The following is a 23,884-nucleotide window of genomic DNA, read 5'->3' as shown; positions in this document are numbered from 1 at the left end:
GGTGTGGCCAATTAGTAGGCACTGGCCAACACACATGGACTCACTTAACAAGACAGAGGCTAGAGAGAGCTTGCTTTATCCTGAGAACAGAATGTATAAATAATATTCTTGGAATATTCTCTGAACTTTACTAAGGTTTTCTTGTGGCTTTTTATAGAATGTTTTCTTAATGTTCTCGGAACAATTAGAGAACGTGACTTTAAATAGAACCGTTTCGAAACTTGTAGGAAACGTTATACTGAAGTACTGAAATTCCCACAGTAGGATGTTGTTTCTTAACGTTCTCTGAACTATTTGAGAACATTCCCAATGTCAAACCAGTTGGAAAATGTTCCTAGAACAAAATGTAATTAAATGTAACCATGTTTGAACTTTTAGGATGCCTTCCGTTAAAGTAATAAAATATATATATATATATACATTTTTTTTCTTAAATGTTCTGAGAATGTTCCAAAGCGGCAGGGTAGCCTAGTGGTTAGAGCGTTGGACTAGTAACCCGGAAGGTTGCAAGTTCAAACCCCCGAGCCGACAAGGTACAAATCTGTCGTTCTGCCCCGGAACAGGCAGTTAACCCACTAGGCCGTCATTGAAAATAAGAATTTGTTCTTAACTGACTTGCCTGGTTAAATAAAGGTAAAAAAAAAAAAAAAGCGACTATCAGAATGTTGTGGGAAGGTTGCATGCAGAATAACTATAGCCATTAATACATGAATTTCTATAGCTCCCCCCCCCAAAATGTTACACTTGAGGAGTACCAATATGGCTGCGCGGTGCTTCAATACAGCACCCCCGTCAGTCATCTAGGGTTTATACAAATCATTGTAATAAACATATTGTTCTCAAAATGTTATGCTGGAATTTTCCGTTAATATGGGGAGCAGGATATGGAAGGATCTTCCACTGTCCAGTATCATCACTGGACTGACTATTGGATTTAAAGTAACATGAGACATCATCTGGTCTCCAAATATAACAATAGCACAGGAGACTGGTCATAGATTGACTATTTTTAAGAGGTGAGTGAGGCCTATATTGTCTCTCTCTCTCACCGATTCACTGTTTGCATTCTCCCCCAATGAGTGTGTGTGTGTGTGTGTGTGTGTCAATGTGTGTTAGTGTGTGTATGAGGTCCACTTGGCTCTGCATCTCTGACAGCCGCATATGGCTCTAAGAGGAGTCCAAAATAGAGAAAACAGGATAACCCTCAAACTGTTGAGACATGGGTATGTCAGCAGGCCCTGACCACCACTCCATGTTGATACATGGGGATGTCAACAGGCCCCAACCACCACTCCATGATGAGACATGGGGATGTCAACAGGCCCTGACCACCACTCCATGTTGAGACATGGGGATGTCAACAGGCCCTGACCACCACTCCATGTTGAGACATGGGGATGTCAACAGGCCCCGACCACCACTCCATGATGAGACATGGGGATGTCAACAGGCCCTGACCACCACTCCATGTTGAGACATGGGGATGTCAACAGGCCCCGACCACTATTCCAGGCATTCTGAAGGGGTCATGGGTGTGTAGTGTGCATAAGTGTAAGCAATATTAGGTCGCAACTCCAGTTTAGTGTGTGTGTGGTTTTATATTGCTACTGTTGCCCCTACTTGCTCTTTGAGGGATTAGGTGTGGGATGCTGTTGTTTGTTATACACTTATAAAAGCTCTGAAACCAAATTAAATTGGATTGATTTGGTAGGACACAAACAGTGTTACATAACCCAGCTGTTGTTTGGTTGGCCAGACTGTTTCCATAACAGAGGGTTCCCCCTGGCCAACACAGACATGTCTGTCTAATTAGCGAGATGGCTGAGGACAGGTGAGGGCTTTGTTATCACACACACACACACACACACACACACACACACACACACACACACACACACACACACACGTGGGGACCTAAAATGTATTTCCATAAATTATATTTAACCTTAACCTGTAACCCTAACCACTAATCCCTTACCCTAAACCTAGTTTTAACCCTAACCCTAAAACCCTTGGCTTAAAATAACCTTTGTCCTAGTGGGGATGTTGGAAATGTCCCCAATAGTGAGATTTTTGATTTTATTTTTTACTATCCTTGTGGGAACTTTTGGGTATTTTAGGTCCCCACAAGGATAGACGAACCAACACACACACACACACAGCAGGCAGAAGGGGATTCTGTACTCATGGTTTTGAGGGGTTTATTTGAGTGCTGGAACTGTAGTGTATTCAGGTTTGTCACCTGGGAACCAACACCTGGTCAAAGTACACTGTACACAATCAATAAGAATGTGTACATACGCTAGTGTAATTATGTATGTTATCCACCTGTCCAATAGCATCACTCCATGTTGATATTTCCCAGAACACTCCATCAGTGCTGTCTGTGGCGACAGCGGGACACAGATGCAAGGCCTCCATAATTCCAGTAAGAGACAGTCCCTGGATTATATTAATCTTCTTGGAATGCCTATGGAATCCTGGAATGAGAGCGTCTCGGAATACTCTCTCAGCAGTCCTGCTGTGACCCGTGTGTGTGTGTGTGTGTGTGTGCGCGTGTGTGTGTGTGTACATGTGTGCAGTGTGTGCGTGCAGGCATGTTGCGTGTATTTATGGATTGACCACCATTGAGGGCAGGTTTAGCAGCAGATTTGTGATAACAATATTCTCCTTAAGCAGCTGTCAAATGTATAGCTAGTTGTGAGGTTAGCTGTTGTGATCTGTAACAAGTTAGCCTGTCAGTTATTACAACAGCTGTTGTTGTTTCTGAACGGAATACTCCATGACAGTGTGTGACAAACGAATGTCCTTTCAATATTAACTAATGTCCTGTAACACTTAGAAGGCACGCCAATACACCGCCAATCACCAAAGCACAACATGATAACAAGTCACTATCAAAGTCAGTGTGCAAATATTGCTCAATCGCAGCACTACTAAACATCAATAACATCTTATCAACTGGGTCGTTCCACCAATTAAGTGCCTTTTGAGTAATGAATTTGAAATCGTTTATTTAACCTAATTCTAACATTCTGTCATAAAGAGCTTGCAAGTTATACATTGCACTGTACTTGTGTATGTGACAATAAAACTTGAACTTGAACTAAAGAGCAAATGTTCAACTTAATAAAAAACAGTTTTTCCCATCTCTAGCAGTTGATAAAACATATTTTCTATAGTAAGTGCCTATTAAATGCCCCAAAAAGTAACAGGGTTGAAAAGTTTATCTTAAATCAGCCCGAAATCCCCCTGTGACAGGGGGAATGGAAGCGTGTTGTGTGCAACAGGAAGGGACAATTGAATACAAGCTTCACAATAAATAAAAAATGTTAATACATCTCTAGCCTGTTTATCTATGGGTAACAGGGTGGACATAGTATACACCACCTGCTCAGTTTTCCACCACAAAACACCATAAAATGTTCATAAAGAGTAAAACCAGTTCACCTACTTTTAAACTGCGATTTGACTATCAGATGTTCAATGTGTCTTTTGATTTGTATTTTTAAGGAATAATTTCACCATGTTAAAATGAGAGTTTAGTTTATTTAACAGGGTTGACGTTAAAATGAGGGATAGGATTGGAATCACTAATTACATTAAATAATTCATCATCTTCAGAAATTACTTTTTTTTAAAGCAAGTCTATTCATATTAAAAATCAGATGTATTGAATTTCAATGTGGTCTATTTTAAAGGCTGCTTAATTTAATATAACAGGCTTGTAAAATGCTATATTTCCTTTTAGTGCCCATGTGGCCCTCTAAAAGGATACAGGGAGTCATAGAGGTGAATTGTGTGAGTTGAATCTATACTCCAGCCATTGGTTATTGTGTGAGGTGAATCCATAACCAAGCCATTGGTTATTGTGTGAGTTGAATCCATAATATTGTATTTAGAACTACTGTAATCCAGCCCAGACAATGAGCTTTAAAAATAACACTTGTGTCCCCCATCCCCTGGGTCCTACCCTCATCAGCAGAGGTGTGTGTGAGGGTCCGCATGTGGTTGCATGTCAGGTTCCATTGTCAGGCTCCAGATTGTTCGGCTCCACCCCACGGCCCAAACATCCAGAAACTATATCTGAACCTTGGGCAGTCGATTGGCAGGAGGTTACTTTAGAGGTGGGCCCTGGCCCTCAGGACTGTAGAAGACAGACGGACAACTCTGAAACACAGACCACAGGACTACAGAGGACCGTTGCCTGTCACACCCACCACCAGACCCAGCCAGGTAAATGCCCAATGGCTGACATTTTATACTGTCTAGATAGACACACTGTAGATATGGAAGTGTCTGTCAAGTTACTTACTCTTCTCTGCATCTGCAAATACAGAAAGGAATCTTGAATCTTGCCCTGGAGGCAGAACTGAATGATTTCCACTACATGGGCCAGATGCGAAGTCAACATTTTGGACTTCAGGTTAGGGTTAGACATTAGGGTTAGCTGTGTTGTTAAGGTTAGTGTTATTGTTAATCTAGCTCTCACAGTCTCATGTCAGAATTAGATGTTCATCCATGTTTACAAATTTCACATTGCAAAGTGTTAAAGGTTAAGTTTGGACATTAACTCCAAGTGTTTTCAGTTAGGGTTAAATTTAGGCATTAACTCCAAGTGTTTTCATTTAGGGTTAAATTTAGGCATTAACTCCAAGTGTTTTCAGTTAGGGTTAAATTTAGGCATTAACTCCAAGTGTTTTCAGTTAGGGTTAAATTTAGGCATTAACTCCAAATTATTAAGGTTTGGGATAGGCTTACATTTTTTTTTTTTACATCAAAAACAACTTTCTATTGCAGGATTCAAACTTGCAACCTTTGGAATTAGAGGCAGATCCTTACAGCCATTTGCCATCCCCCATCTACAACACCAGAGCAAAACCGAAACCTACTAGAAGGTAACAGCGCTCACTGTTGCCCCTAGTGGATGACATCTCCCATTGTCCTCAGACAACATGGATGGATGTAGAATACTGACTTGTATCACGGATGACCTGGCTGTAAGGTTCGGGTTAGGTTTAAAATCAGATGTTATGACTTGGTGCCTATGCCAGCTAGTGACCATTCTGCAGAGCTGCCTTCGGGGCAAGATTCCTGACATTAAATGCCAATCTACTACAGAAAGGGCAATTCTGGCAAAAATGTAAAATGGGCTGGCTCACCTTAAGCCTAGTGGGCTTGTCTAAACTCTAAGTTTGGCACAAAATTATCATTATTCAGCTAATAATGGGGGCCTCGAGGTAGAATGGGCGTAAATGCCCAGGTCTTTTATCTGGTTTCAGTCTGTCCCTGGAGTAAGGTGTTGTTTTGGGATACAGTTTTAATTTGTCACCAGAAAATTCAAGGTCAACATCTTCCCCCCCCTTTCAGATTACACCTTCAGAGACTTTTGCCTCCCTGACAGAGTGACCTGCCCTCCCAAGCAAGGTGTGAGGACCCTCATCCTTCCTGTCTCCACACATTCCCATTCTTCTTCTCCTCTGCTGCCGCACCTCTCAGGGCAGAATGGACCGGTCTGTGCAGGAGCTGTTTCTGAACTTCACAGTAGTCTTGATCACTGTGCTGCTCATGTGGATCCTAGTCAAGACCTACCAGGCCTGAACCACCAGGGGACAGATACAGGGGGAGAGAGATGAACGGCTGAGAAATGGGGGGAACTGGGGGGTACATTTCAATCCAGTTACTGCAGTTGCAAACAATCTTGAAAGCTTATTGGCCGACAGGTAGCCTAGAAGTGGGCCAGCAGCCCGGGTTGCTGGCATCATCCTAGATGCCATTGCCTGCTGTTGTGTCCTTGAGCGAGGCACTTGACCCCCTACAATTTCTCTGCGGCTGATCCATGCGTCTGACCTATTGCTTCCAGTCCCTCGTCTGTGTTTGTCTCAGGGGTTTGGGGTGTGAGCATAAAGACACATTTCCATTAACGGACAACATAGCGAATGGACAATATAACGAACGGACAATAAAATACAATACATCTTATATTATCTTAACTCTGAAACATAGCAGTTGCACATGGTCCCTGAGAAATGAAGTGAATACAAGAAATTGAAAGGTATAGATATAGATTCACTGCTTCAGCTGTCTGCTAAGAAATACATGCAGTTCCTCACTCCTGCCTCTTAGAGGGACTGTTGTGTAAGAGATGAGTTGGCAAGCATTCTTTTTAAAAGGTCTACAATAAATAGAACTGTTATTGTACCCAAAATGTTTTCTCTTGTTTGATGCATCCAACATTATGTTTTAAATAATACATGTGCACCCAAATCATGAAAGTAAGCAGAGCACACACCCTACCTACATTCTTTGAAAATGTAGGAGAACCCCTTTTTGGTTCCGGATAGAACTCTTTTGGGTTCCACATAGAACCATTTTGGAGTCCATTTAGAATCCTCTGTGGAAAGGGTCCTACATGGAACTCAAAGAACTCAAAGGTTCTTCAAAGAATAATCCTATGGGGATAGTCAAATAATTATTTTAGGTTCTAGACAGCACCTTTTTTCTAAGAGTGTAGAGAACTTCACCTGGACTAACTGTTGATTGTGTGATGATGAAACAATACCAAACAAGCTGTTTGTTTTGGAAGCTAAACCCCTTGTCTTTATACTCAGTTAGGCCATGGAAATCATCAATAAAACACTTATAAAGCACACATGTACAAACATACAGTATAGTATTTTTATTTGATTGAACAAAAAATAATTTATTAGTCCTATGCGCTCTTATTGAACGTGCACTTGTATTCGTCTAAATCGCTTGATCATTATCTGTTTTATTTCATCAGTTCTTAGACAGTATATCAGTGGATTGATCATGGGAGGGAGCAGGCTATACAACATGATAATAACAATACGTAAATCAGCGCTGAATCTAATGCCGATATTACTGGCCAGATAAACAAAACACCTGGGGAGATAATACAGGGCAATGATGATCAGCTGACCACTGCAGGTAGAAAGGGTTTTGAGGCGGCCTTGGGGGCTCGCAATCTGAACAACTGCCACAATAATAGAGCAATATGTGAATATAATGAAAGCAAGAGGTCCCAGTAATACCACCATAGCTACAACAAAAGCAGGAAAACTATAAGGAGCCCTATCAGTGCATGCAAGCGTTGTTATAGCGATATGATCACAGTAGCACTGCATGATTTTGTTTGAGTCACAGTAAGGAAGAGGATAGGCCCTAATTACCATTGAAAGAGACGGAAGGTGTGCAAGCACCCACGCAGTGACATTGAGTATATGAATAGTGGAGTTGTTGATAATCATTGGGTATCTGAGCGGGAAACAGATTGACACGTATCGGTCTAAAGCCATTATCAATAGGAGAAGGCTAGTTACGGCTCCAAAATAGTGCACTAAGTACATTTGCAAAAAACAACCAAAGAAAGAAATTGCTCCTGCCTGAAACCAATATCTGGCAATAATCTTTGGTAAAGTGGTGGTGCTGAATAGCACGTCTGACACGACCAGATTCAAAATGATAAAATACATGGGTTTATGGAGAACGTTATGAGTTGCAAACAAGATAATAACAACAACATTTCCTATTAAAATGCAGCAATAAACGAGGAATAACACAGTTGAGGCAAGACCGTAGAACTCTGGCTGAAGTCCAGGGAACCCAACGATGACAAACGCTGTCACAAAGCTGTGATTCCTCACTGACATGGTGATGATGTGTTCTCTTAGAACCAACACTGGAAAGTAATTAACATTTATGTTATAGTAAATTATCCATCATTGCAACCTTAGAGCAGCCTAAAAGTTTTTTATCAGGTTTTTGTCAAATCAAATGTAACATTGATCATGATACTGCAGTGTCAAATCCTAAATTGATATATGCATATGTAATGTCATGTAAATCATGCATATTGTCAGAAGAAGATTTTAACAAAGAAATGTTATGATAGCAGATTTCATGTTGGGGTTTGGCCCATTGTGCATTTACCATTAATTATTTCAGCTCACAGACAGAAATGTTTTACAATGCCAACAATCATAATATATATGTATAATTGTTTTGTTTGTAAATAACCATCAGTAAACCTTTGAAAATGATAATGTATAATTTGTTTATTAATATGATTAATTACATGTGAATGTATTGACTTACATAATGTTTAACCAGGACCTTTAAAGCTATACTAATCATGAACAACAGGCCTTATGCATGGATTTACTAAATGTAGTAGGAAACAAACAAAACAATAATATGTGTAAGAAGTTTAAAAGCAGACATTCAAATAAGGTGTTGGCAAATCAAATGAGAAACAAAGTACCTTTATCACTCATCATCCATGTTCTCAGTTTGATACACCAAAAATCAAATACATTCTGTTAGAAAAATGTCCTTACCTCGATTACAGTAAACTAAAATGTGAATACGAAGACACTTCCTGAGAAGCTCTTCACCAGAGATCTTTATGCTCACAATTTATCTACTGTGACCGAATAATTTATGATGACGTTGACAAGTTCTGGAGATGGCAAAGCCACAAGGGGAAAAACTGCCCAGTGAGCTAACGCAATACTCTTTCTACAACAAGAAACCCAACATGCTGTGTCTGTGTCAATCTAATGAAATGTGTTCCCTACTGAGCAGGTTAAACAGAATCAAGGCCTTCCTTGTATGTCAGTTTTGGATTTTAAGGTAGGATTTGGTACTCAGTTTATATTGTTGTAGGGAATTCTGAACATAATAAAAACTCCTCTGATTCAAAACAAATGTAATCGTCGGCAATACCTGGCAATAATCTTAGGTAATGTGGTGGTACTAAAGAGAATATCAGAAACAACCCGATTTAAAATAACAAAATACATAATGTTCTTCGTACAACAATTAACACTAAATGCTATATCTGTGTCAATCTAACAAGGTGTTCGCTACTGTTACACAGCGTTATGTCCATTTTGGCATTGAGGTCAGGATTTGGTACTCAGTTAATATTGTTGTAGGGACAAGTATTTCTAAACATAATAACAGAACTCAATCTCTGATTAAAAATCAACTTTAATCATTGGCTTACAGCAAATACATTATCTTTCTGTGGAGCAGTTGATTTTTTGAATCTTTTCATCAAGCTCTGTTTTATATGTTTGGTTTTGAAACTGTAAATCAGTGGATTGATCATGGGAGGGAGCAGGCTATACAACATGATAATAACAATACGTAAATCAGTGCTGAATCTAATGCCGATATTACTGGACAGATAAATAAAACACCTGGGGAGATAATACAGGGCAATGATGATCAGCTGACCACTGCAGGTAGAAAGGGTTTTGAGGCGGCCTTGGGGGCTCGCAATCTGAACAACTGCCACAATAATAGAGCAATATGAGAATATAATGAAAGCAAGAGGTCCCAGTAATGCCAGCATGGCAAAGATAAAAGCAGGAAAACTATAAGGAGCCCTATCAGTGCATGCAAGCGTTGTTATAGCGATATGATCACAGTAGCACTGCATGATTTTGTTTGAGTCACAGTAAGGAAGAGGATAGGCCCTAATTACCATCATCAAAGGGCAGGCTTTCGCAACAATCCAAGCAGTGGCACTGAGAATATGAATAGTGGAGTTTTTGATAATCATTGGATATCTGAGCGGAAAACAGATTGAAACATATCGGTCTAAAGCCATTATAAATAGAATATATGAATTTACAGTTCCAAAATAGTGCACTAAGTACATCTGGACAAAACAACCTGTGAATGAAATGGCCCCTGCTTGAAACCAATACCTGGCAATAATCTTTGGTAATGTAGTGGTGCTAAAGAGAATATCAGAAACAACCAGATGTAAAATAACAAAATACATGGGTTTGTGGAGATCCCGGTCTGTTGCGAACAATACAAGAATAACAACATTTCCTACTGCAGTGCAAAAATACACCAGGAATAACACAGTTGAGGCAAGACCGTAGAACTCTGGCAGAAGTCCAGGGAACCCAACGATGACAAACTCTGTCACAAAGCTATGATTCCCAGCTGACATGATGATGGTTTCTTAGACAACCTGCGGAAATAAAGCATTCATTAATTATCCTTCATTGAAATCTAAATGGAAATGTTATCTATTATCATCGTAAAGTATATGAGTTACCCCCATGACTTAAAATGTTATATTGTATGAAGTTGTAACTCATTTTATTTGGCCTAGTTTTGTCAACTCAATTTGATTTTACCTAACTTAAGTTACCAGGCTGCCTTTCATCTTTAATGTACAGTATGTCAACTCAGGAAATCAAGTTGAATTAACAAAACTAGGTAACAACTAGGTAGCACAATTGGTTGTATTACATTATAAGTTCATGAATTTTCATACATTTTATGTCAATGGAGTAAAATCTTTTTGTTGTTGACACTAAACGTTTGACAGTGAAAAGTACATTAATAGGATGTTAATGCAACATGTATCATTATAGGTTACTGTACATATCTCTTCTAGCATACCGGTATGTTTTAACGTTGCATTATTGTATTGATATTACAAGTGATATGACATTTTTCATCATGTTATACACTGAGTATACAAAATACTAAGAACACTTGCTCTTTCCAGGACAGACTGACCAGGTGAATCCAGGTGGAGGCTATGATCCCTTATTGATGACACTTGTTAAATCCTCTTCAATCAGTGTAAATGAATGGAAGGAGACAGGTTAAAGAAGGATGTTAAGCTTTGAGACAATTGAGAAATGTATTGTGTATGTGTGTCATTCAGAGGGTGAATGGGCAAGACAAAATATTTAAGTGCCTTTGAACAGGGTATGGCAGAAGGTGCCAGGTGCAGCAGTTTGTGTCAAGAACTGCAACGCTGCTGGGTTTTTCACACTCAGCAGTTTCCCGTGTGTATGAAGAATGGTCCACCACCCAAAGGACATCCAGCCAACTTGACGCAACTGTAGGAAGCATTGCAGTCAACATGGGCCAGCATCCCTGTGGAACACTTTCGAGACCTTGTAGAGTCCATGCCCTGACGAATTGAGAGTGTTCTGAGGGCAAAAGGGGGTGCAACTCAGTAATAGGAAGGTGTTCCTAATGTTTGGTATACTCAGTGTATGTCCCACTACATATTACTGTCAAGATATGAAGACATTTAAAGAATAATACTCAAATAATGAATAACCATTATTCAGCAACCTATTTTTGCCCAATGTGTGGCATGTCAATACAAAAGCTGCATCTCACAATAAATCTTTCAATGGAGTCTTTTGTCATGAAGTGAAGTTATCCAATGTTATCATCTAAAGATTAGAGAACATATTCCATTTCATTCATAAATTCAGAAAACACATTAAGAAGATGCATGAAGTGAGTCATCAAGACATGCCATGTAACTCCAGATCTGCAAAGTAGTAAATCAGGGCTTACCCAAGTCTGATGTCTGACACGGACACTTGCCGTGTCCAATTTATAATAACGGTTGACACCCCGTGACATAATTCTGCACCTGACCTTACTCCCTAAGGTCATTTTCCTCAAGGTGTTTATGAGGGGTTTTCTCTTGTTTGTCGTTATTTATTTCAATCCTGTAATGATTCAAAATAAGACATGTTTTTATTTCATCATACTTAATGATAAAAGCTAGTTAGTTGGCTATCTTAATATCTTAATCTGTCTCATAAAGCTAGCTAGCTGCTATGGGAGACCAACATGGTGATGACCTCTTTGGGTTTAATGGTGGCCATCTTGAAGCATGTGGGGACAGCAGACTTGGATAGGGAGCGATTGAATATGTCCGTAAACACATCAGCCAGCTGGTCTGCACATGCTCTGAGGACGAGGCCAGGGATGCCGTCTGGGCCAGCAGCCTTGCGAGGGTTAACATGTTTAAATGTCGTACTGATGTCGGCCACTGAGAAGGAGAGGGGGGGGGGGGGCTGCAGTCCTTGTTAGCGGGCGGAAACAGTGGCACTGTACTACACTCAAAGCGGGCAAATGTGTTAAGTTGGTGTCCGTGACGTGGCTGGTTTTCTTTTTGTAGTCCGTGATTTCCTGTAGACCCTGCCACATACGTCTCATGTCTGAGCCGTTGAATTGCAACTCCACTTTGTCCCTATACCAACATTTTGCTTGTTTGATTGCCTTGTGGAGGGAATAACTACATTGTTTATATTCTGCCATATTCCCAGTCCTCTTTCCATGGTTAAATGCGGTGGATCGTGCTTTCAGTTTTGCGCGAATGCCGCCGTCCATCCACGGTTTCTGGTTAACAACCTATATAGCACTGTAACAGTAATGCAATTAACAACCCAAATAGCTCTAACAGTAATCAAATTGATAAGCTCTATCGCATTGAAACAGTAATCCAATTAACAACCCAAATAGCACTAACAGTAATCCAATTAACAACCCAAACAGCACTGTAACCGTAACCCAAATACAATTTATACATACAGTTTATACACCGGATGAATATACACAAGATATACTAAGAATGATATGTACAGCAGTAGATATAAATTCAGCAAAAAAGGAAACGTCCTTTTTTCAGGACAATGTCTTTCAAAGATAAATCGTAAAAATCCTAATAACTTCACAGATCTTCATTGTAAGGGGTTTAAACACTGTTTCCCAAGCTTGTTCATTGAACCATAAACAATTAATGAACATGCACCTGTGGAACGGTCGTTGAGACACTAACAGCTTACAGACGGTAGGCAATTAAGGTCACAGTTATGAAAACTTAGGATACTAAAGAGGCCTTTGTACTGACTCTGAAAAAGACCAAAAGAAAGATGCCCAGGGCCCTGCTCATCTGCGTTAACGTGCCTTAGGCATGCTGCAAGGAGGCATAAGGACTGCAGATGTGGCCAGGGCAATACATTGCAATATCCGTACTGTGAGACACCTAAGACAGCGCTACAGGGAGACAGGAGGGACAGCTGATCGTCCTCGCTGCGGCAGACCACGTGTAACAACACCTGCACAGGATCGGTACATCCGAACATCACACCTGCGGGACAGGTACAGGATGGCAACAACAACTGCCTGAGTTACACCAGGAACGCACAATCCCTCTATCAGTGCTCAGACTGTCCGTAATAGGCTGAGAGAGGTTGAACTGAGGGCTTGTTGGCCTTTTGTAAAGCAGGTCCTCACCAGACATCACCGGCAACAATGTCTCCAATGGCCACAAACCCACCGTCGCTGGACCAGACAGGACTGGCAACAACGTCGCCTATGGCCACAAACCCACCGTTGCTGGACCAGACAGGACTGGCAACAACGTCGCCTATGGGCACAAACCCACCGTTGCTGGACCAGACAGGACTGGCAACAACGTCGCCTATGGCCACAAACCCACCGTCGCTGGACCAGACAGGACTGACAAAAAGTGCTCTTCACTGACACTTTGCGGTTTTGTCTCACCAGGGGTGATGGTCGGATTCGCGTTTATCGTCGAAGGAAGATCTTCAATGATAAACCGAGGCCTGTACACTGGAGCGGGATCGATTTGGAGGTGGAGGGTCCGTCATGGTCTCGGGCAGTGTGTGACAGCATCATCGGACTGAGCTTGTTGTCATTGCAGGGAATATCAACGCTGTGCGTTACTGGGAAGACATCCTCCTCCCTCATGCGGTACCCTTCTTGCAGGCTCATCCTGACATGACCCTCCAGCATGACAATGCCACCAGCCATACTGCTCGTTCTGTGCATGATTTTCTGCAAGACAGGAATGCCAGTGTTCTGCCATGGCCAACGAATAGCCCGGATTTCAAACCCATTGAGCACATCTGGGACCTGTTGGATCGGAGGGTGAGGGCTAGGGCCATTCCCCCCAGAAATGTCCGGGAACTTGCAGGTGCCTTGGTGGAAGAGTGGGGTAACATCTGACAGCAAGAACTGGCAAATCTGGTGCAGTCCATGAGGAGGAGATAGCCTGCAGTAATTAATGGAGCTGGTGGCCACCAGATACTGACTGTTACTTTGATTTTGCCCCCCCCCCCCTTTGTTCAAGGACACATTTATTCCATTTTTGTTAGTCACATGTCTGTGGAACTTGTTCAGTTTATATCTCGGTTGCTGAATTTTGTTATGTTCATACAAATATTTACACATGTTAAGTTTGCTGAAAATAAACGCGGTTGACAGTGAGAGGACGTTTCTTTTTTTGCTGAGTTTACTAAGAATGATCTGTGCAGCAGTAGATATACTAAGAATGATATGTACAGCAGTAGATATACTAAGAATGATATGTACAGCAGTAGATATACTAAGAATGATATGTACAGCAGTAGATATACTAAGAATGATATGTACAGCAGTAGATATACTAAGAATGATATGTACAGCAGTAGATATACTAAGAATGATATGTACAGCAGTAGATATACTAAGAATGATATGTGCAGCAGTAGATATACTAAGAAAGATATGTACAACAGTAGCTATACTAAGAATGATATGTGCAGTAGTACTGTAGATATACTAAGAAAGATATGTACAGCAGTGCATATATTTGAGCTATGTCAAGAACCCAGCATACAAAATAATATGCGGTGTGTATAAACAGTGAAACTGAAATGCAATGTCCAGTACTAGAAGTATTGGAATGTGTTATGTCGAGAATACAGTATTTAAATACACAGAACAAAATCCCATGACAAAATGGATAGAATTGCAGGAACCTAGCTTCCGGACCAGATTTTGGAAAATTAATATATATTTATGTGAATGGTGGGTAGAGACAAACAATCCTTTATCTGACTTTGTTGTGCTTCCTTCCTAAGTTTGGGTTTTTCTTTTGTTTGCCTCTTAGTGGGAAAATGTAGAACCCTTCCTAAAACCCCACCCCATTTGTTAGTTTCCCCTTCTGTTTGAGCAACATTTTGGGTTTTCTTGCAGGGGAACGTAACACCCCAAAGAGCAAGCAATGCAGATGTAGAAGCACGGTGGCTAGGAAAAACTCCATAGAAAGACAGGAACCTAGGAAGAAATCTAGAGAGGAAACTGTGCTGCTGATCCAATCAGGTGGACTGGGGACAGGGACAACCATACGTTGTCAGGCCAGGTAGTCCTGAGGCATGGTCCTAGGGCTCAAGTTCCTCTGAGAAGGGGGGGGGGGAGAGAGAGAGAGAGATGGGAGAATTAGAAGTATACTTATCACACAGGACACCATATAAGACAGGAGAATAATAATAAAAGTCTACAGACAGGTGGGACCAGGTCCGGCTGGGGATAGGCAGAGGTTGGAGCAACCCAGACAGTCGTTGTTGTGAGGACGTGCTTTGGGCACAGGTGGAACAGGCCGCAACAAAGGATCTCACATCCTCAAACACGTTGGGCCATCAGAATTTCCTCCTCAGGAACTCCAGTGTCTGATTAACCTCTGGGTGCCCAGACAATTTAGAGGAGTGTCCACATTGTAGTACTTGGGAACAGGCTGATCGCAGAACATAAAGTCTATTAGTGGGTCTCCCGCTGGGGTCAGGTTCTCGGGTCTGGGCTTGTCGAACCATGGTCTCAATACTCCATATCACAGGGGCCACAATGCAGGAGCTGAGGATGATGGGATCAGAGAACCCTCTCCTCGTTAGAGACATCGTGTTGGCGGGACAGGGCATCTGATTTCTGATTCTTGGATCCCGGGCGATAGGCTAGTGTGAAAACGAACCTGTTAAAAAATAGAGCCCACCTAGCATGGCGAGCGTTTAAGCTCTTGGCTTCTCGAATGGAGACCAAGTTCTTATGGGTCCGTCCAGATCACGAAAGGATGAGGTGCCCCCTCCAACCACTGTCTCCACCCCTCAAGGTACCACTTAACTGCCAAGAGCTCTTGGTTGCCTATACCATAGTTGCGTTCTGCTTGCATGAACTGCTTGGAGAGATATTCACATGGGTGCAGTTTCTTGTCCTCCTCGTTCTGCTGTGAAAGGACCGCCCCTGCTCCGGTGTCCGAGGCATCTACCTCTACCACAAAGGGACTAGTAGGATCAGGATGAACGAGGATGGGTCCAGAGGTGAAACGTCCCCTGAGCTCTTGGGGGAGGTAGAACAGTCTAGCTGCTAGCTGCTTCTCAGCGGAGACTGGGTGGTTGAAGGTGGTGGTTGAAGACTCTACGCAGCTCAGCAGTGAAGGATAATATAGAGTTGCAGGACGCTGTTCCAACACCGCCGTTGCCCACCCCAGGACCTTGCCCGAGAGTAGAGAGATGATGTATGCAATCATGGCCCGATTGGTGTGGAACGAGGAGGACTGTAGCTCAAACACCAGAGAGCACTGAGTGAGGAACCCCTTGCCTCCTCCCGTGTGGCTGCCACAACGTTCGAGGGCTGGGATCTTGGGTTACCGTTTCAGGTTCCCTGGGGGAACTAAGGCAATGTCTTTTGCACTTGGTGATGAGACTTGGGCATTGGCTCCTCCTGAGTTAGGGTTTGGCCGTGGTTGAAGGGAATCGGTAAGTGCCCGGAGGGTCTCTAATATTTGGCAAGTTGTCCTTGCTGCCGCCCCAGCAGTGCTCCTTCTTGGGTTATAGCATTCTGGATCTGGCTGATCTCTGATGCGTCCATGTTGAGGCAGAAGTTTTCTGTGACGTGGTGAGGTTGGACAGAGTAGAGACCAGATGAGGAATCAGTGTTTAAGGATAAACATAATACTTTACTGAGAAATGTTAGCTGCAGGATCACAGTACACTCGAAAACTCACTCAGGAAACGAACACACGGTAAACAGTTCAAGCTTCTGCAAAGAACAACAGAAAACACACCTCTCTTAACAGGAAAATCATAATGATTAAATTGGACACATCTGAGTGTCATTACCGTCTCTAGGACTGTCTCTGCCACCCTCTGGTGACAGGTGGAACCATGACACCTTGTGAAGGTTAACACGCTTGAATGACTTACTCACATTGGCCACAGAGATTGGGATGACACAGTCCTCATGAGTGACGGGGGCCCATGTCAGTGGCTGGATCTTGTTTTCTATGAGCGGCGAAGGTGTTTAGTTTGTCCCTTTAAAACCGGGATTGTCTGGAGTCCCTGCCACATGCGTCTCTTGATTGAGCCATTGAATTGCGAGTCCACTTGTCGTTTTGTCTCTTCTATTGCCTTACGGAGGTCAAAGCTGGTCTGTTTGTACAAGTTCATGACCTTGCCGTGACCTTGCTGTCATTAAATGCGGTGGTTTGCCCTTTCAGTTTTGTGTGAAATCTGCCATCTATCCACTGTTTTTGGTTTGGATAAGATCTAATCTAATCAATAAACATCTTCTTTGCACTTCCTAATCAGCCCAGTCACTGAGTTAGTATACACGTCGATACTCTTCCCAGAGGCGACCCGGAACATTTACCTGTCTGCGTGATCAAAACAGTCTTGAAGAATAGATTCCGATTGGTCACACCAATGTTGAACACTCCTTACCACATGAGTTTCCTGTTTAAGTTTCTTCCTATAGGCGGAGAGGTGCAGGATGGAGGCGTGATCTGATTTCCCGAAATTAGGTTCTTGTAGCCGTCCCCAAAGGGAGAGGAGCAATAGTCAAGCGTGTTCTCTCAGGCTTTAGCACAGGAGATGTTTTTGCACCAAGTCCGGTGTAGTTCCTTTAGCACTGTTGTGGTGTCGTCTTGGGGGGGAATATACACGGCAGTGACAATAATCAAGAAAATTCTCTCTGGAGGTAATGCAGTCGACATTTGCTAAGGTATTCTAGAGAACAAAATGATTTGAGTTCTTGTACGTTACCACAACCACACCGTGAGTTGTTAATCATGGGACATACCCATCCACATCTGTTTTTCCCGGAGAGTTATTTCTTCCTGTTATCGCACAGAACGGAGAACCCCGCTGGCTATATGGATGGGGACAATATATCTGGAGAGAGCCATGCTTCCATAAAACAGAATATGTTACAGTCCCTTATGTCTCTATGAAAGAAGATCCTCTACCATATTACCCAAACTTGTCCTTTCTTTGATGGTCCATGAGGGAGTGAACAAGTGCACACTTTGGCAAGGAGCTAGAGGGGGAAATGGAATTGGCCTAATGTTGCGTGCATGTTTTACTTGCAAGGCCATCATTCAATCATAGTGTACATACAACCTTTGCTTCAGATACAATTATGGCACATTATGGCACTGCAACAACAATAAAGAGTAATGTTGATATTGTGCTATTCTGGTATCCTTTTTAGAAATCACCTTATAGCTAGAATCCTTTGTAGAAACAATATCAAAGATACCACCCTGCCTCTGTTTTGGTAAAAAGCTGAGGGATAGGCCTGTAGAAATGTAACCACTTTCAAATTCATAGACATAGCCATGTATGGAAGGAATACTAGATTTCAATCCAATATGAGATAGATATCCACCAGAGATGTGTTCCCATCAAACTCACTTATTGTGGATACAAGTCTGTGCGTGATGAAGTAGTGCATATAAATATAAGGTTTGTGGTTAAATTCCCATGCTCCCAATGAAAAACATAAGTTAAATTAGTTTCCTTCGCATTTTCAACTCTTCTGATGGTTTTGGCACAGAAGCTGTTGCGTTATATACTATAGCAAATGTGCCCACTCTAGTCTTGGCATGTGTGCTGTAGCCAAAAGCCTGCAGATACAGTGTGTATAGGCTACCTACATTCGATTATCATGGATATGAGCGTTATTGTTTTTATGTGTCCAATGGCAGCCAACCATCCATCATCATGTCACAAGAATAAGACCCTTGATATTTATTGGAATGGAACATCAAGATCATCAGGTGCACTTTCACCACCCTGTGAAGTTCATCACAACTTATTTAATCTGTAGTCTAATAAACGGCATGGTTTCCCGAGTCATAGTGGGAGGACCACACAACATATCATCGCGTGACTCCAAGTTTACTTTGATATTATTATATCACTATTTGTACAAAAAGGTGTTTCCACTACAATGTGTTATCTAGTTCATTTTACCAACAAAAAGATCCCACCATATCAAACAAACAAATTGTCTGTCGGTATTTATACAATTGTTGTCGCATATCCTGTTTAATTCAGCCTAGTTGTGACTTTTTTAATGTGTTCAACATTTTAGTTGTAACTATGTTTTAATGCTTACAGTGTTTGCTTACATTTACATTGTTTACAAACGTTGGTGTAAAATAATCTTATTTTGGGTTCTAAATGGGTCAAACAGCTGAACTAAGCTCATTGTAACGGCATTCAGAGGTGGAAGAAGGATCGGACCAAAGCGCAGCGTGGTAAGTGTTCATGATGATTTATTCAAAACGAACTGAACACTGAAATACAAAACAATAAACGATGTGAACAAAACAAAAACCGAAACAGTACCGTGTGGCCCAAACACTCACACGGAAACAAACACCCACCAACCAAAAGTGAAACCCAGGCTACCTAAGTATGATTCTCAATCAGAGACAACTAACAACACCTGCCTCTGATTGAGAACCATACTAGGCCAAACACAAAAACCAACATAGAAAAACAAACATAGACTGCCCACCCCAACTCACGCCCTGACCATACTAAAACAAAGAATAAAACAACAGAACTATGGTCAGAACGTGACACTCATGAGAAATGTACACTTTACAGTGAGCGCCAAAAAGTTTTCAACACCCTGAGGAAGGCACAGTGATGCCGAAACGTTGGTAAATACCCATTAAATTGGCACAGTGATGCTGAAACGTTGGTAAATACCCATTAAATTGGCACAGTGATGCCGAAACGTTGGTAAATACCCATTAAATTGGCACAATGATCCTGAAACGTTGGTAAATACCCATTAAATTGGCACAGTGATGCCGAAACGTTGGTAAATACCCATTAAATTGGCACAGTGATGCTGAAACGTTGGTAAATACCCATTAAATTGGCACAGTGATGCCGAAACGTTGGTAAATACCCATTAAATTGGCACAGTGATGCCAAAACGTTGGTAAATACCCATTAAATTGGCACAGTGATGCTGAAACGTTGGTAAATACCCATTAAATTGGCACAGTGATGCAGAAACGTTGGTAAATACCCATTAAATTGGCACAGTGATGCCGAAACGTTGGTAAATACCCATTCAATTGGCACAGCGATGCTGAAATGTTGGTAAATACCCATTAAATTGGCACAGTGATGCCGAAACGTTGGTAAATACCCATTAAATTGGCACAGTGATGCTGAAACGTTGGTAAATACCCATTAAATTGGCACAGTGATGCCGAAACGTTGGTAAATACCCATTAAATTGGCACAGTGATGCCGAAACGTTGGTAAATACCCATTAAATTGGCACAGTGATGCCGAAACGTTGGTAAATACCCATTAAATTGGCACAGTGATGCTGAAACGTTGGTAAATACCCATTAAATTGGCACAGTGATGCTGAAACGTTGGTAAATACCCATTAAATTGGCACAGTGATGCCGAAACGTTGGTAAATACCCATTAAATTGGCACAGTGATGCCGAAACGTTGGTAAATACCCATTAAATTGGCACAGTGATGCCGAAACGTTGGTAAATACCCATTAAATTGGCACAGTGATGCCGAAACGTTGGTAAATACCCATTAAATTGGCACAGTGATGCCGAAACGTTGGTAAATACCCATTAAATTGGCACAGTGATGCCGAAACGTTGGTAAATACCCATTAAATTGGCACAGTGATGCCGAAACGTTGGTAAATACCCATTAAATTGGCACAGTGATGCCGAAACGTTGGTAAATACCCATTAAATTGGCACAGTGATGCCGAAACATTGGTAAATACCCATTAAATTGGCACAGTGATGCCGAAACGTTGGTAAATACCAATTAAATTGGCACAGTGATGCCGAAACGTTGGTAAATACCCATTAAATTGGCACAGTGATGCTGAAACGTTGGTAAATACCCATTAAATTGGCACAGTGATGCCGAAACGTTGGTAAATACCCATTAAATTGGCACAGTGATGCTGAAACGTTGGTAAATACCCATTAAATTGGCACAGTGATGCCGAAACGTTGGTAAATACCCATTAAATTGGCACAGTGATGCCGAAACGTTGGTAAATACCCATTAAATTGGCACAGTGATGCCGAAACGTTGGTAAATACCCATTAAATTGGCACAGTGATGCTGAAACGTTGGTAAATACCCATTAAATTGGCACAGTGATCCTGAAACGTTGGTAAATACCCATTAAATTGGCACAGTGATCCTGAAACGTTGGTAAATACCCATTAAATTGGCACAGTGATGCCGAAACGTTGGTAAATACCCATTAAATTGGCACAGTGATGCCGAAACGTTGGTAAATACCCATTAAATTGGCACAGTGATGCTGAAACGTTGGTAAATACCCATTAAATTGGCACAGTGATGCTGAAACGTTGGTAAATACCCATTAAATTGGCACAGTGATCCTGAAACGTTGGTAAATACCATTAAATTGGCACAGTGATGCTGAAACGTTGGTAAATACCCATTAAATTGGCACAGTGATGCCGAAACGTTGGTAAATACCCATTAAATTGGCACAGTGATGCCGAAACGTTGGTAAATACCCATTAAATTGGCACAGTGATGCTGAAACGTTGGTAAATACCCATTAAATTGGCACAGTGATGCTGAAACGTTGGTAAATACCCATTAAATTGGCACAGTGATGCTGAAACGTTGGTAAATACCCATTAAATTGGCACAGTGATGCTGAAACGTTGGTAAATACCCATTAAATTGGCACAGTGATCCTGAAACGTTGGTAAATACCCATTAAATTGGCACAGTGATCCTGAAACGTTGGTAAATACCCATTAAATTGGCACAGTGATGCCGAAACGTTGGTAAATACCCATTAAATTGGCACAGTGATGCTGAAACGTTGGTAAATACCCATTAAATTGGCACAGTGATGCTGAAACGTTGGTAAATACCCATTAAATTGGCACAGTGATGCTGAAACGTTGGTAAATACCCATTAAATTGGCACAGTGATGCTGAAACGTTGGTAAATACCCATTAAATTGGCACAGTGATCCTGAAACGTTGGTAAATACCCATTAAATTGGCACAGTGATCCTGAAACGTTGGTAAATACCCATTAAATTGGCACAGTGATGCCGAAACGTTGGTAAATACCCATTAAATTGGCACAGTGATGCCGAAACGTTGGTAAATACCCATTAAATTGGCACAGTGATGCTGAAACGTTGGTAAATACCCATTAAATTGGCACAGTGATCCTGAAACGTTGGTAAATACCCATTAAATTGGCACAGTGATGCTGAAACGTTGGTAAATACCCATTAAATTGGCACAGTGATGCCGAAACGTTGGTAAATACCCATTAAATTGGCACAGTGATGCTGAAACGTTGGTAAATACCCATTAAATTGGCACAGTGATGCTGAAACGTTGGTAAATACCCATTAAATTGGCACAGTGATGCTGAAACGTTGGTAAATACCCATTAAATTGGCACAGTGATGCTGAAACGTTGGTAAATACCCATTAAATTGGCACAGTGATGCTGAAACGTTGGTAAATACCCATTAAATTGGCACAGTGATCCTGAAACGTTGGTAAATACCCATTAAATTGGCACAGTGATGCTGAAACGTTGGTAAATACCCATTAAATTGGCACAGTGATGCTGAAACGTTGGTAAATACCCATTAAATTGGCACAGTGATGCTGAAACGTTGGTAAATACCCATTAAATTGGCACAGTGATGCTGAAACGTTGGTAAATACCCATTAAATTGGCACAGTGATGCTGAAACGTTGGTAAATACCCATTAAATTGGCACAGTGATGCTGAAACGTTGGTAAATACCCATTAAATTGGCACAGTGATGCTGAAACGTTGGTAAATACCCATTAAATTGGCACAGTGATGCTGAAACGTTGGTAAATACCCATTAAATTGGCACAGTGATGCCGAAACGTTGGTAAATACCCATTAAATTGGCACAGTGATGCTGAAACGTTGGTAAATACCCATTAAATTGCTGGGAGTTTGTATGTGGAGTGTGCGACTTTCTTTATTTTGATAGTTTATAGTTTATTCGCCATTAGTCGGCACTTCCACACAAACACATTTTTCTGGGTGTTCTCCAGCTCATGTTGTTTAATCCACGTTACAGTGAGCCCCAAATGTATTCGGAGAGTGACAATTTTGTTGTTGTTTTGGCTCTTAACTCAAGCACTTTTGTATTTTAAACAATACAATGACTATGAGGTTAAAGTGCAGACTGTCAGCTTTAACTTGAGGGTATTTTCATCCATATGAGGGGAACCGTTTAGAAATGAAAGCACTTGTTGTACATAGTCCCCCCATTCAAGGGGACCAAAAGTATTGGGACAAATTCACAAATATGTTTATTCAAGTCGTCAAAAGTTTTAGTATTTGGTCTCATATTCATTCCTAGCATGCAATGATTACATCGAGCGTGTGAATCTACAAACTTGTTGGATGCATTTGCTGTTTGTTTTGGTTGTGTTTCTGCTTGTTTTGTGCCCAATAACAGGGGAGGTTAGTATTTTTGGTGGGTATGATATTTGTGTATCTGTAACACTTTCACTCGTCATTATTCAACACTCACTCAGGACTATCCGTAACCATGGTAGCATCCACATTAACGGAGACGTGTTTAGAATGTATTATTCATTTACACGTCCCAAAACATCTACCAACAGCAGATTGTAGCTTTATAAATGATATTGGCATTGTTTAGTGACGTTAACTGATGTGTTAACCAACTTTCAAATGAACACTTTTACTAAGCAATTCAGTGTTGAGTCAACAATGCTAAATAAAAATACAGAGAAATACATTTTTGTTTTTACAACATTTTGTTTTTATAAAGAATACTCAATAATTAAGCATATGTACACCATAAGGAATTGGATGAATTCAAACAATTGCAAAAGTAGTTTGAGTAGTTGTGTTACATAAA

At 41.3% G+C, this 23,884-nt stretch overlaps 3 protein-coding genes across 4 annotated transcripts; 1 reads left to right on the top strand and 2 right to left on the bottom strand.

The window, feature by feature from the left end:
* The first annotated feature begins 3,967 nt into the window (after positions 1 to 3,967).
* Positions 3,968 to 6,908, top strand: LOC110503475 (sarcolipin). Of its 2 annotated transcripts, none has more exons than XM_021581810.2 (2): positions 3,968 to 4,236; positions 5,371 to 6,908. In XM_021581810.2, the coding sequence occupies exon 2, from the start codon at positions 5,506 to 5,508 to the stop codon at positions 5,599 to 5,601; it is 96 nt and encodes a 31-aa protein (XP_021437485.1). In that variant the 5' UTR covers positions 3,968 to 4,236; positions 5,371 to 5,505; the 3' UTR covers positions 5,602 to 6,908. The 2 variants fall into 2 exon arrangements, with proteins under 2 accessions (XP_021437485.1, XP_036817537.1); XM_036961642.1 differs by lacking the exon at positions 3,968 to 4,236 and adding an exon at positions 4,798 to 4,898.
* On the bottom strand, positions 6,626 to 7,782 carry LOC110503474 (olfactory receptor 2AT4). The gene has a single exon (XM_021581809.2). It carries the CDS (start codon positions 7,671 to 7,673, stop codon positions 6,723 to 6,725), a length of 951 nt encoding a protein of 316 aa, XP_021437484.1. The 5' UTR covers positions 7,674 to 7,782; the 3' UTR covers positions 6,626 to 6,722.
* A 1,237-nt stretch (positions 7,783 to 9,019) lies between these two features.
* Positions 9,020 to 9,994, bottom strand: LOC110503473 (olfactory receptor 2AT4). Its single transcript, XM_021581808.2, has one exon. It carries the CDS (start codon positions 9,992 to 9,994, stop codon positions 9,020 to 9,022), a length of 975 nt encoding a protein of 324 aa, XP_021437483.2.
* Between the last annotated feature and the right edge of the window lie 13,890 nt (positions 9,995 to 23,884).

This window comes from Oncorhynchus mykiss, chromosome 24 (assembly GCF_013265735.2).
Source record: "Oncorhynchus mykiss isolate Arlee chromosome 24, USDA_OmykA_1.1, whole genome shotgun sequence".
NCBI classification, from domain to species: domain Eukaryota; kingdom Metazoa; phylum Chordata; class Actinopteri; order Salmoniformes; family Salmonidae; genus Oncorhynchus; species Oncorhynchus mykiss.
Note: the sequence above shows the minus strand (reverse complement) of the source record. Positions and strands in the feature narration are given on the sequence as shown.

Bases quoted from the DNA above. Each gene is read 5' to 3' on its own strand.
- LOC110503475 (XM_021581810.2), top strand. From the start codon at position 5,506: ATGGACCGGTCTGTGCAGGAGCTGTTTCTGAACTTCACAGTAGTCTTG.
- LOC110503474 (XM_021581809.2), bottom strand. From the start codon at position 7,673: ATGTCAGTGAGGAATCACAGCTTTGTGACAGCGTTTGTCATCGTTGGG.
- LOC110503473 (XM_021581808.2), bottom strand. From the start codon at position 9,994: ATGTCAGCTGGGAATCATAGCTTTGTGACAGAGTTTGTCATCGTTGGG.